This window comes from Nicotiana tomentosiformis, chromosome 2 (assembly GCF_000390325.3).
Source record: "Nicotiana tomentosiformis chromosome 2, ASM39032v3, whole genome shotgun sequence".
NCBI classification, from domain to species: domain Eukaryota; kingdom Viridiplantae; phylum Streptophyta; class Magnoliopsida; order Solanales; family Solanaceae; genus Nicotiana; species Nicotiana tomentosiformis.
Genome location: NC_090813.1, coordinates 54,342,399 through 54,358,661, shown reverse-complemented (window position 1 = coordinate 54,358,661; position 16,263 = coordinate 54,342,399). Strand labels below are relative to the sequence as shown.

The window sequence follows — 16,263 nt, the reverse complement described above, 5'->3', positions numbered from 1 at the left end:
ATGCAATAAACAAGTGAAGGTTATGATTGTTCTCCAAAGAGAAAAATTCCACTTTTTCTTCAATTAATGATAGATAGATTGGGCAAAATCAGGAAATAGTAGGTGAAAGTGAAAAATGGGAAATTTATTCTTTTATACCCTTTGACAATTGCCTCAGTTTAAAGTCGAAAAATGGGGGATAGATAGATGTCAATGCATGTTACTCCACCATATATAAAGTGTGAATATGACATTTCTCCTAGGATGGGGGAAATAAATTGTCAAAGATATTGACAAAGGAATAATGACTACCCTACAAACAAGGCAAAATGAGAAGAAAGGGTATCACTATCACATGCTTGCTTTAACACAGTGATGGTTTCACACTTATGATTTTGACTCAACTTTTGGTTTATGTTACCACCTTTTATGGCTTTACCATTGGTAAAGCCATCTGATTAATAAGTCAATTTGTTTCTTTAGAGAATAATCCTTAACGAGAAAGATTTTGATTCTGGCCTGGTTACCTTTTCTTTGCAAGCCGTGCGTAAAATTAAAGGCGAACCCAAGATTTCAAGGGAGAGGGACATATAAGCGGACTGCTCAATCAGTACTCGGACTTCTGATTTTAAGGGTTCCAAACAAAATATCCGATAATATATATATATATATATATATATATATATATATATATATATATATATATATATATATACTAGAATTTTTTGTCGAGGTTAACGGGAGCCGATGACTCCTCTTCTCTTTACATAGGTCCACCTCAGCATAAAATAGATAATTTTATTGTAGAAATTGGTAAGTCAAGAGGGGTGAAAGGGGGAGGGAGAGTTGGCTCAACAGAATAACTAATAAGAGTGTGCCTGAATTAAGATTAATAACTTGACCGATTGGTTTGAGAGAGAATCACAGAGCGATAGAATAAATAAAAAAAACTATATTTAAAAAGAGCTTACAATTAGTCCTAATATTATGTGAAAAACTATGAGGATTCTGTTGAATACTTTAAGATAAGGATTAGTCTGGAATCCTGGTAAAACCCTGTGAGATTTGTATACAATCAATGGATATGTATATATTTAACAAATGTAAATAAATGTTTCATTGCAGATCCCAATGTTTACCAGAATTGGTATAAATGCTGGTGCAAAATGTATTACTGTAGAAGGTTGGTTAGACATACAGGGACAACTACCATTTCTTTAGGCATTAGATGGAATAAAGAAAAAGAGGTAGTAAAAAATGATATTATGATACAACAAATTCCATTGTCTCCCTCCAAAGAAAGAATATAAAAGTAATTTGAAGAATCCAATCTATCTACCAATCTCTCCATAAGTTCATCAATATTCCCTCTATATAAATCCCAAGAAATCTCCTTTTAAAAGCAACCCTTTATCTCCATACTGACAAAGAGCTTAGAGAAATGGACAATAAGTTTCACTTTTTTCATTATCTCCAATTCTTGTTGCTGCTATCTTCTTCTTGCTTCTCACTTGTTGCTTTTTCTTGGATTCCATACAATGAAAATAAGAACTATGAAGGATCTTCTGATCTTGTTAATCTTGAATACCATATGGGCCCTGTTCTTTCTTCTCCTATTAAACTTTATGTAATATGGTATGGTCAATGGAACCCTTCTCATCAAGCAACCATTAGAGACTTTCTCAACTCATTTTCTTCTTCTTCTTACGCACCTCACCCTTCTGTTGCTGATTGGTGGCGAACCGTTCGACTTTACACAGATCAAACTGGCCAAAACATCTCAACCATTTCACTGTCTGGTGAATTCTTTGACTTCAAGTACTCACAAGGAAAGTACCTTAGCAGATTATCTATGCAATATGTGATTAAAAATGCAGTCAGATCATACCTAAAATCTCTACCTTTGAATTATAGGAATGGAGTTTACTTAGTGTTAACATCTTATGATGTTCAAGTTCAAGAATTTTGTAGAGCTGTATGTGGTTTTCATTATTTCACATTCCCATCAATTCTTGGAGTGACAGTGCCTTATGCTTGGGTAGGTTATAGTGGGAAACAATGCCCTGGTTTCTGTGCTTATCCTTTTGCTTGGCCTAAGAATTCAGGGAAACCACCACCAAGCACAATAAATGGAGGAAACAGCTTAATGGGAGCACCAAATGGCGATCCGGGGGTCGATGGAATGATCAGTGTGATAGCTCATGAGCTTGCTGAGGTCTCAAGTAACCCTCTTGTGAATGCTTGGTATGCTGGGGATGATCCTATTGCACCTACTGAGATTGCTGATTTGTGCTTAGGTGTTTATGGGACTGGTGCTGGTGGTGGATTTGTTGGGCAAGTGTATAAGGATTCATGGGGCAATGGTTTCAATTTGCATGGAGTTAAAGGGAGAAAATTTCTTGTTCAGTGGGTTTGGAACCCTCTTAGGAGGAGATGCTTTGGTCCTAATGCCATGGATTAGGTCAGTCATGATTGACTAGCTAAAAGGATGTTCTTCTTGTACAGAATTGTTTTCAAGCTAAATTATTCCCCTTTAAAGTATTTTTGCTTTATGTAATTTCTTTCTTTTCCCCAACTGTTCTGCTAATTACTAGAGTCATTTTTTTGTTTCCAAATGTGCATTCTGCATACTTCATTCACCATAACTTTCTTTAGTCCTGCTTTCAAATTATTAAATAATGCTAATCAATTCACATGGTGGTAGTATAAAGGTGACTTGCTAACAAATAAATAAGATTGGCCTACAGACAGAAACAAAAGGTTGCTTCCTGTTATCTTTATTCTACTCTTATTATAACAAGCCTTCTCCAAATTCTATTGGAGTGAACTTTCTGGATTCAGCCTTACTTCAAAGTTCAGCTTGGTGACCAATTGAATTCTTATCTTCTTGAGTGCCAAAAGAGCTTCTTTCATTTTGATTCTTGCATCTGGTGATACTGAAGTGCAGCTTAAAGCCAATTCCATGACAGAAACCAAGCATTGCATCTCTGCATTTAGAGGTTCTTCCTTTGGTCTCATCAAATCTGCATCCACTAGTTGTGTAACTCCAGAAGGAAGCGAGTCGTTTACCCATTGTTTTAGGCTCAAATCTCCAGTAAATATTTCATCACTAGGCCTCCTCCTTGTGAATGTTTCCATCATCACGATACGAAAACTGTAAACGTCACAACTTGTTGATACAAGTCCATCTTGTCCATACTCTGCAACGACAAGTGAGAAATCATCAGTTCAAAGTATTTCATAATAGTTCGACAGATAAATGATGATGTGAGAAAGATAAAGGCAATAGGAGAAATTTAGGTACCTGGCGCAATGTATCCAATGGTCCCAATAGTGTTAGTTTGTCTAAAACTATCCTCTGCACCTAACAATTTCGCAATCCCAAAATCACTTAAATGTCCAACCATGTTTTGATCTAGCAAAATGTTGCTAGGCTTCAAATCGCAATGCACCACTGGCTCTGAATAACCGTTATGGAGATAGTCCAAGGCAGATGCTACATCTACCATTATGTCCAACCTATGCACCATGTCTAAGAATAAGTCATGAGAGTGTAACCATTTGTCTAGGGTGCCATTTGGCATGTACTCTAATATTAAGGCCTTGAACTTAGAGTGGGAACAAGAAGTTATGACTTTGGTCAGGTTCCTATGGCGAAGGTTGCGTAAGATCTCACATTCTGTTTCAAAGCTCTTGAATGCACCTTCATGTTCCAGTTTGAATACCTTTACTGAGAATGTCATCCCGTCCTTTACCCCTTTGTACACCTTGCTAAAACTCCCAATGCCAAGCAAATCGTCCGCGCTGAATCCATTTGTTGCTTGTTGAAGTTCATAATACGAAACTCTTTCGTAGGCCCTCATGGATGATACCTGATCAGTTAATCCTGATGGCTCATTTCTATTTCTTCTTCTTAAAATAAGAAATCCAACGGCTAATGCAACAAATACTGATGTTATTCCCAAAAGACTATACAGGATCGAGAAAAGCACTCTTTTTCTCCTCGCCCTTCGCGGAGAGTTGACTTGACATGGTGGCACTTGGAGCCTTGATACACCACATAATGAATTTGATGCTGCATCAAATATCAATAGATCTTGAAGGCTCCACAGGCTCTCGGGTAAACTGGAGTTCAATCTGTTGGAAGCTAAATAAAGATTTCTCAAACTAGTAAGGTTCCCCAAACACGACGGTAATGGACCTGAAATTCTATTTTGCCTAACAGTCAGGTCTCCAATATTTTGTAAAGAGCAAATTTCATCTGGAATAGTCCCACTTATCATGTTACTTTGTATAAAAAACCTTTGAATCTTCTGCAAACCTCTAACAGTTTTAGGGATGAACCCTGTCAAATCATTGACAAATAGATTTATGCTAATAACATTTGTTAGGTTTCCAATTTCTTCTGGTATAATGCCGCAGAGTTTGCACCCAGGTGCAGAAATTTCTTTAAGAGAGCTCGAGAAATTACCAATAGAAGCCGGAAGAATGCCATTCAAGGGATTTGGACCAATGACCAGTTCTCTTAGATTTCGACATCTGGTCAATGAAGTCAGGAAGGTTAATTCTGAAGAGGGATTCTGGTTGATCAACTTGTTTTGCCCTAACTGTAGAAGTTGAAGGAATTCTAACTTACTTAGGGAATCAGGAATGGAGCCTGAAAAGCGTTTGAAAGGTCTAGAGCAATGAGTTTTGATGCATTAGAGATTGAAGCAGGGAAGAGGCCACTGAGATTATTTATTCCCAAATAAATTTCATTGAGATTTGGTGTCCCTTGGCCTACATTTAATGGGAGACTCCCTGAAAGCTGACAATCCACAATGGTCAAGATTTGGAGGGATGAAATGTTGAAAATGCTTGCTGGAATTGAGCCACTCAGCATTATTTTGATACAACCCGAATATTTGGAGCTTTTGAAGATATCCAATCTCCATTGGTATTTCACCTGTTAAATTAGGAAACTCAATAACACACAAGTGACTGAATTTAATTGAAGTGGCAGTGAGGAAAAGGGACAAAAATTAAAATTAACCGAACATCCAAAATGCATGTGGAGAAATAGAAAGACATCTCTTGAAACTAAATAGCACGCGAAATTGATGAATCCCATTTTAGATGCTTCGAGGGGAAATATATGCTTGAAAAGCACTTGCATGTCTTGCTAGATGAACATAAGAAAATAATACCTTTCAAGTAGGTAACTCCAAGCTGTAGTGCTGTCAGCATAGTTAAGTTCCCGATCTCTGTTGGTATGGTTCCAGTGAAATCATTTTGAGACAATGATAATATTTGAAGTTTTGAGCAGTTCTGCAAATTTGGAGGAATCAAGCCATCAAACCGATTGCTTGAAAGTGCAAGTGCCTCTAAATCTGGAAGATTGTCACATATATTTCCAGGAAGTTTCCCATAAAGGTTGTTCTTTGTTAAACCAATCTGTTTAAGTGATGACTGGTTAAACATAGTTGGTGGTATAGAGCCTATAAGCTTATTATCTTGCAGGTCTATGGAAGTCAGGCAACAAAGTCTACTGATTTCTTGAGGAATTTCTCCACCAAGAAAATTCCCTCGTAGTCTTAAATACTTTAGTTTTGTTATATTAAAAAGGGATGGAGGGATATTACCCGAAAATTGGTTAAACGAAAGGTACAAGGAATGGAGGTTTGGTAACAGACCGAAAAATGATGGGATTGCACCAGTAAAATTGTTATTCATGACATTGATCATTTTCAATCTCCTCAAACGAGCTAACTCCTCAGGCAAACTCCCATAGAAGCTATTGTTTCTGATATCGAGGGAAATGAGAAATGAGAGATTTCCAAGCTGTGGTGGAACCATTCCTTTAAGGTTCATACTAGAAAGATTTAAGGCAGTGACTCTTTGGTGGCGAGAGCCACAAGTAACTCCAATCCAACTACAAGTAGGGGTGAAAATGGACCAGTTTCTTGCTAAGAGGTGATGAGAATTATATAAAGAAAATTGAGATCGCAAGGTAAGAAGTGCTGTTTGATCAGTAGTGATATTGGCGATCGACAAACAAGTACTCATTTGCTGAAGCAGCAAAAGCACAACAGCAAGATGAATACAGCCTTTCTCCATTACACTTTGGAAGACACTCTTCACAAATATGTGTTTTGAAGTCATGGCTCATTGGATATTCATGCTTTCTAGGAGTAAGTTATAGAAACTTAATGTAATGATCTGGCCTTATTTTGGCCTTGTTCTAAGAGGCCTTGGTGACCAATTTAAGACCATAAGAATTGAGAGTTGCTGGCCAAATTATAGCCAAGCAACTCCAATTCCTCTCACTATAAATTGAGCTGATTCTAGCTCATTCCAAACACACCAACAAGATTTGAGTCTTTATTTCTTATTTCTTCCTCTCCTCCCTTATTGAGAGTTGTTTGTAAGAGAGTTGAGTGTTGGAAAACACTTGTGTGATCTCCTTTTTTTTTGAGTGATCTTATGAAGTTATTCTCTCGGGAGGATTTGGGATTAATTAGAGTATTTACTCTAATTTTGTACACTCTTTTGTACTCATGTTGCTATAGTAAAATTGCTCTTCTCCGCTTGTGGACGTAGGTCACACTCACCGAACCACGTTAAATTAGTGCCTTCTTTATATGCTTTAATTGATGTTGTTATTGTTGCGGAAGCCAAATATATATAGTGTGAATGAGTCACAACTACTATACCAAAAATTATGACAACCACTAAATAATAAACAAGACAATAAGACAACAATAAAAGAACACCAGAATTTACGAGGTTCGGCCAATTTTGCCTACTTCCTCGGACACAATCAATATTTTATTCCACTCCAAAATTACAAGTGAAATAATACTAAAGAGAGAAGATACAAATGCCTTAAGAAGATAAAAGGCAAATGAGAGGTGTATTTAAATCCTAAACATTAGGCCTCCTTTTATAGGGTGAAATTCTCATTCAAAATTGTCATCCACCGATGTGGTACTTTTGCCAATTTCAACAAATCTCCACCTTGGCAAAATTCCACATCTTCAATTTTCTCTCAATAACAAATTTTGGTTGTGTCTTCATCTTCAATCTTTAGTGTTCAACAATGTTGATCAAATCCAAACAATGTTGAAACTTGACCGCAGTCACCACTTTTGTCAGCTTATCAGCAGGGTTCTCCGTAGTATGAATTTTCTTCACCGTGACTCCATCTTCTTCTATGATTTCTCGTACGAAATGATACCGAACATCAATGTGCTTCGTCCTTGCATGATAAACTTGGTTCTTCGCTAATTGAATAGCACTTTGACTATCACAAAAAATTATAATATTTTTTTGTTCAATACCAAGCTCCTTTAGCAACCCCTGAAGCCAAATTGCCTCCTTCACAGCCTATGTAATAGCCATGTACTCTTCCTCTGTTGTAGACAAAGCAACTGTTGACTGCAAAGTAGACTTCCAACTAACTGGTGCCTTTGCAAAAATAAACACATAACCAGTAGTTGACCTTTGTTTGTCCAGATCACCCGCAAAATCTGAGTCACAATATCCAACTACAGACTGATTGCCTTCCTGCTCAAAAACTAACCCAACATCTACAGTACTATGAATATACCGTAGAATCCATTTCACAGCTTGCCAATGCTCCTTTCCTGGATTATGCATATATCTGCTAATAACTCCAACGAGCTTGTGAAATGTCAGGTCTCGTACAAACCATTGCATACATCAAGCTACCAACAGCATTTGCATATGGTACCCTTGACATATACTCCTGTTCAGTTTCATCCTTTGGCGACATAGTAGTACTTAGCTTAAAATGGGGAGCAAGTGGCGTACTAATTGATTTAGTCTTCTTATCTATGCCAAAACGCTGTAGTACTCTCTTCAAATATTCTTTCTGAGATAAACAGAGTTTCTTTGAACGTCTATCTCTTATTATCTCCATGCCAAGAATTTTCTTTGCCTCACCCAGATCCTTCATCTCGAACTCCTCCTTCAGTTGAATCTTCAACTTATCAATTTCTTCCGAATTCTTGGAAGTTATCAACATATCATCAACATATAGGAGAAGATATACAAAGGAACCATCATTAAGTTTGCGCAAATACACACAATGATCGTATTTGCTTCTCTTGTACCCTTGCCGCAACATAAACTTGTCAAATCGCTTGTACCATTGTCTAGAAGATTGTTTCAATCCGTACAACGATTTTTCAAGTTTGCATACCATATTTTCTTTTTCAGCAACTTTGAATCCTTCTGGCTGATTCATGTAGATTTCCTCCTCCAAGTTTTCATGTAAAAACGCAGTTTTTACATCCATCTGAACTAGTTCCAAATCCAAATGTGCTACCAAAGCCAACATAATTCTAATGGAGGAATATTTTACAACTGGAGAAAATACTTCATTGTAATCAATTCCCTACTTCTGAGCATATCCTTTGGCCACCAATCTTGCTTTGTAGCGAACATCTTCTTGGTTAGAAAATCCTTCTTTCTTTGCAAATATCCATTTGCACCCAATTGTTTTCTTTCCCTTCGGGAAATTGGCCAATTTCCATGTATGATTCTGATGAAGGGACTGCATTTTTTTATTGATGGCAATCCTCCACTTATCTTCTTCTGAACTTTGGATTATGTCTTTATAAGTGGTAGGAACACCATCAGCTACAATTGAGGTTTCACAAGCAACCGTCTCTATGAGATGAACAGGTTTCGTTATTGTCCTTTTTGGCCTGCTGGTTGCTATTGATTCAAGTTGTTGTCGAGGTTCCTGAGTTGGAATCTCCCTCTCTACTGGCTCTTCTTCCAGAGGGTAATCTTCATGAGTTTCCTCCTCTGCTTCTTGTGTAGGAAAAATAAATTTTCCCTCAAACTCCACTTGCTTTGATGCACCACCAGTTTGTTTGACATCTTCAACTGTCACCTTATCTGTTATGGAAGATTCATCAAAGGTAACATCTCTGCTGAATATAATATTCCTTGTCTTTGGACACCATAAGCGGTATCATTTGACTCCAGAAGTAATCCCCATAAATATAGCCTTCTTTGCTCTCGGATCCAATTTTGACTCTTTCACATGATAGTATGCAATTGAGCCAAACACGTGCAAAGAGTCATAATCTACAGCAGGTTTTCCATACCATTTTTCAAAAGGTGTCTTGCCATCAATAGCAACAGATGGTAGACGATTAATGAGGTGGCATGCATATGTAATTGCCTCAGCCCAAAATTCTTTGCCCAAGTCAGCATTGGACAACATACACCGTACCTTCTCCAGTAAAGTTCGGTTCATACGTTCTGCCACTCCATTCTGTTGTGGTGTATGTCTGACAGTGAAGTGTCGGACGATGCCATCATTTTCACAGACCTTATTGAAATGATCATTTTTGTATTCACCTCCATTGTCTGTGCGAATACACTTGATCCTCCTGCCTGTTTGATTCTCCACCATCGTCTTCCATTTGAGAAAAATTCCCAACACTTCATCTTTCCTCTTCAATTGTATACACCCACACTCTTCGGGAAAAATCATCAACAAAGGTTACAAAATAGTGCTTCCCACCCAATGAAGGTGTTTTGGAAGAACCCCAAACATCAGAGTGTACATAATCCAAAATGCCTTTAGTATTATGGATCGCTGTACCAAATTTAACCCTTGTCTGTTTCCCTTTGACACAATGCTCACAAAACTCCAAGTTGCAAGTCTTTACGCCTTTTAACAATCCTTGATTAGATAGAGCTTTCAAGGATTTTCCTCCAGCATGTCCCAAGCGCATGTGCCATAGCCTGGTTGCTTCTGCCTCTTTGTCATCACTGGATGTCACTGTTGCTGTCCCAATAACTGTGCTACCACGATAGCAGTACATGTTATTGTTCTTCCGATTGGCCTTCATTACCACTAGTGCACCGGAGCATATTCTCATCACTCCATTTTCTGCAATGATTTTGAACCCTTTTGATTCTAGGGCTCCCACAGAGATGAGATTCTTCTTCAAACCCGGTACATATCGAACATCTGTTAATGTTCTGATCATTCCATCATGGCTCCTTAATCTTATTGAACCAATGCCATATGAGGTAAGAGGGCTGTTATCCGCTGTGTGGATGACTCCATATTCTCCTTCTTGAAAATTCACGAACCAGTCCTTGTTGGGACACATATGATAGCTACAAGCCGAGTCCATCAACCATATGTCTGATGATGTTGATAACTCTGTTGTAACTAATGAGAAGTCTGAATCATCACAATCAGCTACATTTGAATCCATAATGGCCTTTCCATTGTTATGTCTGGCCTTATTCTTCAACTTCGGACAGTCTTTCTTCCAGTGCCCCTTTTCTCGACAAAAGGCACATTCATCTTTGCTGGGTCTAGATCTCGACTTGGATCTTCCCTTCTTAGTCCTCGTTTGATTTTGAGGACGACCCCTCACAATTAGTGCTTCTCCTTCTCCGCCCTTCTGTTTTTCTCCCTTTCTTTGTTCATACCTGTACAAAGCCGAACAAACTTCTCTGAGAGAAGTTTCGTCATTTCCATGGAGTAGAGTAGTTTCAAGGTGCTCGTACTCATTAGGAAGTGACCCCAACAACATCAAGGCCAAGTCACCATCATCAAAAGTTGCATCCATATTTTGCAAATCTGTGACCAACTTATTGAAACTGGTGATATGTTCATTCATTGTGGTACCAGGAACATAAGTGAAGCGAAACAGTCTCTTCTTCATGTACAATTTATTTTGACTGTTTTTCTTCAAAAATTTATCCTCCAGTGCTTTCCATAATTTACGTGCAGAAGTTTCCTTTGTGTATGGATATTTCTGCTCTCTAGCAAGATAGGATCGAATGGTACCGCAAGCAACGCGATTGATGATTTTCCAATCTTCTTCTCCAATAACATCTGGCTTCTTTTCTTCAATGGCAAGATCTAGCCCTTGTTGAAAAAGAACATCTAGAACCTCGCCCTGCCACATCCTAAAATGTCCTGACCCGTCAAAAATTTCTACCGTAAATTTCACATTTGACATAATTCTTGTCATAAGCGAAGATGCCAACGATGACGTATTATTGACACTTGATGTAGATTCTTCTTGTTTATTGTCTCCCATTTTGACACAAATATTATTTAGTATCTGACGACACAAATCAAGATTATTTCATTTCTGGTGTGGAAGATCAGACTAAGCTGCAACCACAGAGCATACTCAGGCAGGACTTTGACTCAGTTACCAAGATAGATCTTTTCTGATGTGGAAGATCAGACTATGCTGCAACCACAGAGCATACTTAGACAGTAATCTGGCTCTGATACCAATTGTTGCGGAAGCCAAATGTATATAGTGTGAATCACAACTACTATACCAAAAATTATGACAACCACTAAATAATAAACAAGACAATAAGACAACAATAAAAGAACACCAGGTTTTACGAGGTTCGGCCAATTTTGCCTACTTCCTCGGACACAATCAATATTTTATTCCACTCCAAAATTACAAGTGAAATAATACTAAAGAGAGAAGATACAAATGTCCTAAGAAGATAAAAAAAAGGCAAATGAGAGGTGTTTTTAAAATCCTAAACATTAGGCCTCCTTTTGTAGGGTGAAATTCCTATTCAAAATTGTCATCCACGGATGTGGGACTTTTGACAATTTCAACAGTTATCAACTTACATTGTCTTTGTTATTGTCATTATAACGTTATTCGGCTAAATTCCGCACTACCCGGGTTTCCGATCATTACACTTAAAAGAACCTGAACATCACACCTACTTTTCACAGAAACGAGTGGAATTTTCTTCTGAACAAGAACATTAAGTCTGATGGTGATTTTGCATCACTAGATCTTAAGAAGGAACGCTAAGTCAACTTTGAGTTTCTTTCTGAGGTTGTCATCCCTTTGATTAATCTTTCTTTCACACTGGCCATGAAAAAGCTGTAATCTTAAAGCTTGAAAGATCAGAAATATTGGAGTTGTGTACACACTAACCAAACTGAAACAAATATCTGGAGATAACGTCAGAAGTTTTTGAATTGAGATGTTGATAGAAGTGCTTGATTTTTGACTGACCATATAAATTTTCAAAGCATGTTTCTCTGAAAAATGTTAGAAACATCAAAAGTCACGAAGATCTAAGCGGAACTGTTCAAATGTTATTTCTTTCCTAGCAACTTTATTTTCCCAAGCCATGTTGAATTGATCTTGGACTGTAAAAGTAGCAAATCTTGAACAACCATTTAGAAGAGATAAGCATTTAGTAGATAAATCTAAATGATGGGTCAAAGAGTGCTATTCTTAGGTATAGTCCAATGACTAAGTTCGTCAAGGCTCAGATAAGAAAGAGGTAACCAGGAGAGTTATTGACAATGAACAATGGATAGTAACTTGCTGCAGCCGTCTTTATATTACACAGCTAGTTTGGCATTTCTTGTAGGGTATATGGAAAGCTGCACAAGAGTGTTGCTCTATTACCCTCCACTTCCAACCAAGAGGTTGTGGGTTCGAGTCACCCAAGAGCAAGGTGGGGAGTTCTTGGAGGGAGGGAGCCGAAGGTCTATCGAAAACAGTCTCTCTACCCCAGGGTAGGGGTAAGGTCTACGTACACACTACCCTCCTCAAACCCCACTAGTGAGATTATACTTTGTTGTTGTTGTATCCGAAAAGGGAGCATGTTTTGTTTGACTTTTCCCCCCTTTTTCTATCTTTTTTGTTTGGTGTCCCACCCCTTAAGATATTGTTAGGATCAGAAGAAGAAATGTAACCTAAATCATGCTGGCACTGGTAGAAAAAGGGGGGAAAAGTCAAACAAAACATGCTCCCTTTCCGGATACAACAACAACCCAGTATAATCCCACTAGTAGAGTTTGGGGAGGGTAGTGTGTATGCAGACCTTACCCCTACCTTAGGGTAGAGAGGCTATTTCCAAATGACCCTCGCCATCCTTTCCTCCAAGAACTCCCCACCTTGCTCTTGGGGTGACTCGAACTCACAACCTCTTGGTTGGAAGTGAAGGGTGCTTACCATCAGAGCAACCCACCTTAGGGACAACCAGGGTACCATCGATAAATCCCAGCTTGTTCTTTGCAGATAAGGCAATAATGACTGCCCTTCTCCAACCTCCATATCTTTTTCCATCAAAAGCTGAGGACACAAGGTTCATCCCTGGATAGCCAGAAGGATGAAGGTATTAAGGGTGAGTAGAGTCAGTCACTCCTGAAGCAATGGTAACTGTAGGTGCAGGAGCATTGGTGGTGGTAGTAGGAGAAGCTAGAGTATCAGCCAACTGTGGTTAAGAACCCATAGCAGACAAGCTTAAGAGAAGAAGACAAATGAGAAGGAAAACTGAATTATGACTGAGAAAACAGAAAATGATAGCAGAATCAAACCTGCTCTGAAACCATGACAAAATGAGAGAATGATTTGAAGATTACTTTTTTGTATATTCAATAAAATGTGTGTTTAGTCACTGTACATACCTAGGATTATATACAAAAGGAATGAATCTAGGGCTACATGCTATATTACCAAGTGGCAATGTTCTATTAGCTTGTATAAAGGTGTACATAAAATAAATACAAGGAAGGAAGAAATAATTAAAATACATGGTGTAATGTGCTGAGCACTATGGGAATAAACAATTAAAATACATGGTGTAATGTGCTGAGCACTAAGAGAATATTCTAGAACAATGTAATAATGGTAATAAACGATTAAAATATATAGTGTAATGTGTTGAGCACTATGAGAATATTTTGGAACAATGTAGTAATTGTACTTCCTAATCAGAAAATTCTAGACATTTTTGTGCAAAACTTCATCGTCTCCAACACATTTCTGTTGATCCTAACAACATCTTAGCAACTGACTGGTATTCTTTTAGCCCAGTTTGCAGCTGGGTTGGAATCACTTGCAGCTCTCGCCACCATAGAATCCTAGCTTTGTACATTTCAAGCATGCAACTTCATGGTACTATTCCTGCACACCTTGGAAACCTCACATTTCTCTCTTCCCTCATCATCAGCAACAACACTTTCCATGGGGAGTTTCCACAAGAATTGGCTCATTTGTAGAGGTTGAAAATGTTTCGTTGCTCAAGAAATAACTTCACTGGTGCTATTCCATCATTTTAAGCTTGTTACCAAACTTTCGCTTTGTTTGCCTATTCAGAAACCAATTTTTCGGAGGAATCCCATCTTCCCTTTCCAATCTATCACAACTGAAAGAGTTATGTCTGGAAATTATCTCAAAGGAGAGATCCCTTGAGAACTTGGTGATCTTCGTTATATGACTATCCTAGATCTGCAAGATAACCAGCTTAGAGGCCCTATACCACCATCAATCTTTAACATTACAACAATGTAAATCATTACTCTTTCTAAAAAATAATCTTACTGGTAAGTTTCCAACAACTATATGTGACCATCTTCCAAACTTGGAAGGGCTTTACCTCTCAGAAAACATCCTAGATGGCATTATTCCACCAAACCTAGAAAAATGCATAAAGCTTCAAATCTTGTCATTGGCTAATAATGAGTTCACTGGAACTGTACCGAAAGAGTTAGGCAACATAACAGCTCTTACAGGATTAGCTCTTGGAGGATAGCACTTGGAAGGTAGTATGATATTTCCTTAAGAGAAATCAGAAATCTTCTTCCTTTTTTCTCTCTCGCAGTCGAAAGTACTCATATATTTCCTCCACTTGATAGGAGAGATCCCTCAAGAACTCGGTGCTCTTCATTACCTGACTTCGTTATACCTGCAAGAGAACCAGCTTACTGGCTCTATCCCACCATCAATCTTTAACATTACGACAATGCAAAAGATTATTCTTACCAGCAACAATCTTACTGGTAAACTTCCAACAACTATATGTGACCATCTTCCAGACTTGGAAGTGCTTGCCATCTCAAACAACTACCTAGATGGCATTATTCTACCAAACTTAGAAAAATGCAGAAAGCTTGATATCTTGATATTGTCTAAAAATAAGTTCATTGGAACTGTACCAAGAGAGTTAGCCAACTTGAGAGATCTTACAGAATTATATCTTGGAGTACAGCAATTGGGAGGTAGTATGATATTTCCTTACAAGAAATTTGAAGTTTGCTTATTTTTTCTCTTCCGTCAAATTGATACTCATATTTTCCCCACTTGATAGGAGAGATACCTGTGGAGTTAGGTAATCTTAAGAAACTACAAACACTGTCATTATACCAGAATGAGTTTACTTGTTCTATCCCTGCAAGCATTTTCAACATGTCAGCACTGCAGAACCTAGCACTTGAACAAAACAGGCTTTCAGGTACTCTACCATCAGATTTAGGCCATGGAATGTCCAGCATAGAAAACTTTAATTGTGCATATTATGAGTGGTTTTATCCCTGCTTCTATCTCAAATTCCTCAAGACTTAGAGGTCTTGATCTCGAAATCAATAGTTTCACAGGCCCAATTCCTGAGTCACTTGGTAACTTAGAATACCTTGAGATGCTAAACTTGCAATGGAATGATTTTTCCAGTGATTCGGCAATGAGCTTCCTGACATCTTTAACAAACTGTAGGAAATTAAGGGTTCTCAGTTTTGCTGAGAATTCATTAGATGGTGTTTTTCCTGCATCAGTTTGAAATTTTTCTGCTATGCAAATTTTTGAAGGACAGGGTTGTAAACTGATGGGCATCATTCCTGAAGAAATTGGTAATCTTACTGGAATGACAAGGATGAGTCTGCAAAACAATGAGTTGGCTGGACATATTCCAAAAACTGTCCAAGACATGTTGAAACTTCAAGAACTTTACCTATATGGAAACAAGATAGAAGGAACCATACCAAATGTTATCTGCAATTTAAAGAGTCTTGGTGCATTAGATTTGTCAGGAAATTATTTTTCTGGTTCAGTGCCAGCGTGCTTAGGGAACGTTACCAGTTTGAGGAATTGTATACGGTCGAAATAGATTTCGGCCTCTGTACGTTTTCGAATGGTAAGCGATCGAAGTGAGAGCTCGAGAAGAGTTCCGAGGATAGTACATACAAGCCTCGAGCTCCAAGACCGACCGAGGAATCGGCTCGGGTTCATTATCAAGCCCATGACCAAATCGAACCGCAGGGCAAAGAGAAGGTTGTCGGAGATGCACAAACCGATTGACACCCACCCCGAATGTCGAACTCGAACTCAAGGCCGAGGTCTCGATCTAATACCGAGCTCGAGCCCGTATCGAGCTCGCATACAGGAGCCGTTGCAACCGCACTAAGGGAGGGAATCTTGGCAGGAATCGAGGAAAAGACAATTCATCATGGGTTCTCCACTATAT

General features: G+C 38.3%; 3 protein-coding genes across 3 annotated transcripts; 2 read left to right on the top strand and 1 right to left on the bottom strand.

The window, feature by feature from the left end:
• Window positions 1-1,249: 1,249 nt before the first annotated feature.
• On the top strand, window positions 1,250-2,594 carry LOC104087900 (protein EXORDIUM-like 7). The gene has a single exon (XM_009592508.2). It carries the CDS (start codon window positions 1,421-1,423, stop codon window positions 2,438-2,440), a length of 1,020 nt encoding a protein of 339 aa, XP_009590803.3. The 5' UTR covers window positions 1,250-1,420; the 3' UTR covers window positions 2,441-2,594.
• An 87-nt stretch (window positions 2,595-2,681) lies between these two features.
• LOC104086957 (probable LRR receptor-like serine/threonine-protein kinase At3g47570) lies at window positions 2,682-6,138 on the bottom strand. The gene is made up of 3 exons (XM_018767624.3): window positions 5,166-6,138; window positions 3,284-4,924; window positions 2,682-3,179 (listed from the first exon to the last, which is right to left on the bottom strand). The coding sequence occupies exons 2-3, from the start codon at window positions 4,260-4,262 to the stop codon at window positions 2,794-2,796; spliced, it is 1,365 nt and encodes a 454-aa protein (XP_018623140.3). The 5' UTR covers window positions 4,263-4,924; window positions 5,166-6,138; the 3' UTR covers window positions 2,682-2,793.
• Window positions 6,139-14,769: 8,631 nt separating this feature from the next.
• Window positions 14,770-15,906, top strand: LOC104109865 (probable leucine-rich repeat receptor-like protein kinase At1g35710). The gene is made up of 3 exons (XM_009619240.2): window positions 14,770-15,025; window positions 15,115-15,258; window positions 15,608-15,906. Exons 1-3 carry the CDS (start codon window positions 14,770-14,772, stop codon window positions 15,904-15,906), a joined length of 699 nt encoding a protein of 232 aa, XP_009617535.2.
• The last annotated feature ends 357 nt before the right edge of the window (window positions 15,907-16,263 follow it).

What these genes read in the sequence shown, in the direction of transcription:
- LOC104086957 (XM_018767624.3), bottom strand. Translation starts at nt 4,262, where the DNA reads ATGATAAGTGGGACTATTCCAGATGAAATTTGCTCTTTACAAAATATT. An exon ending in CATTGGATACATTGCGCCAG is followed by an intron (nt 3,180 to 3,283) that starts GTACCTAAATTT and finishes TTGTCGTTGCAG; the next exon opens with AGTATGGACAAGATGGACTT.
- LOC104087900 (XM_009592508.2), top strand. Translation starts at nt 1,421, where the DNA reads ATGGACAATAAGTTTCACTTTTTTCATTATCTCCAATTCTTGTTGCTG.
- LOC104109865 (XM_009619240.2), top strand. Translation starts at nt 14,770, where the DNA reads ATGCAAAAGATTATTCTTACCAGCAACAATCTTACTGGTAAACTTCCA. An exon ending in TGGAGTACAGCAATTGGGAG is followed by an intron (nt 15,026 to 15,114) that starts GTAGTATGATAT and finishes CCCACTTGATAG; the next exon opens with GAGAGATACCTGTGGAGTTA. An exon ending in TGAACAAAACAGGCTTTCAG is followed by an intron (nt 15,259 to 15,607) that starts GTACTCTACCAT and finishes AAATTTTTGAAG; the next exon opens with GACAGGGTTGTAAACTGATG.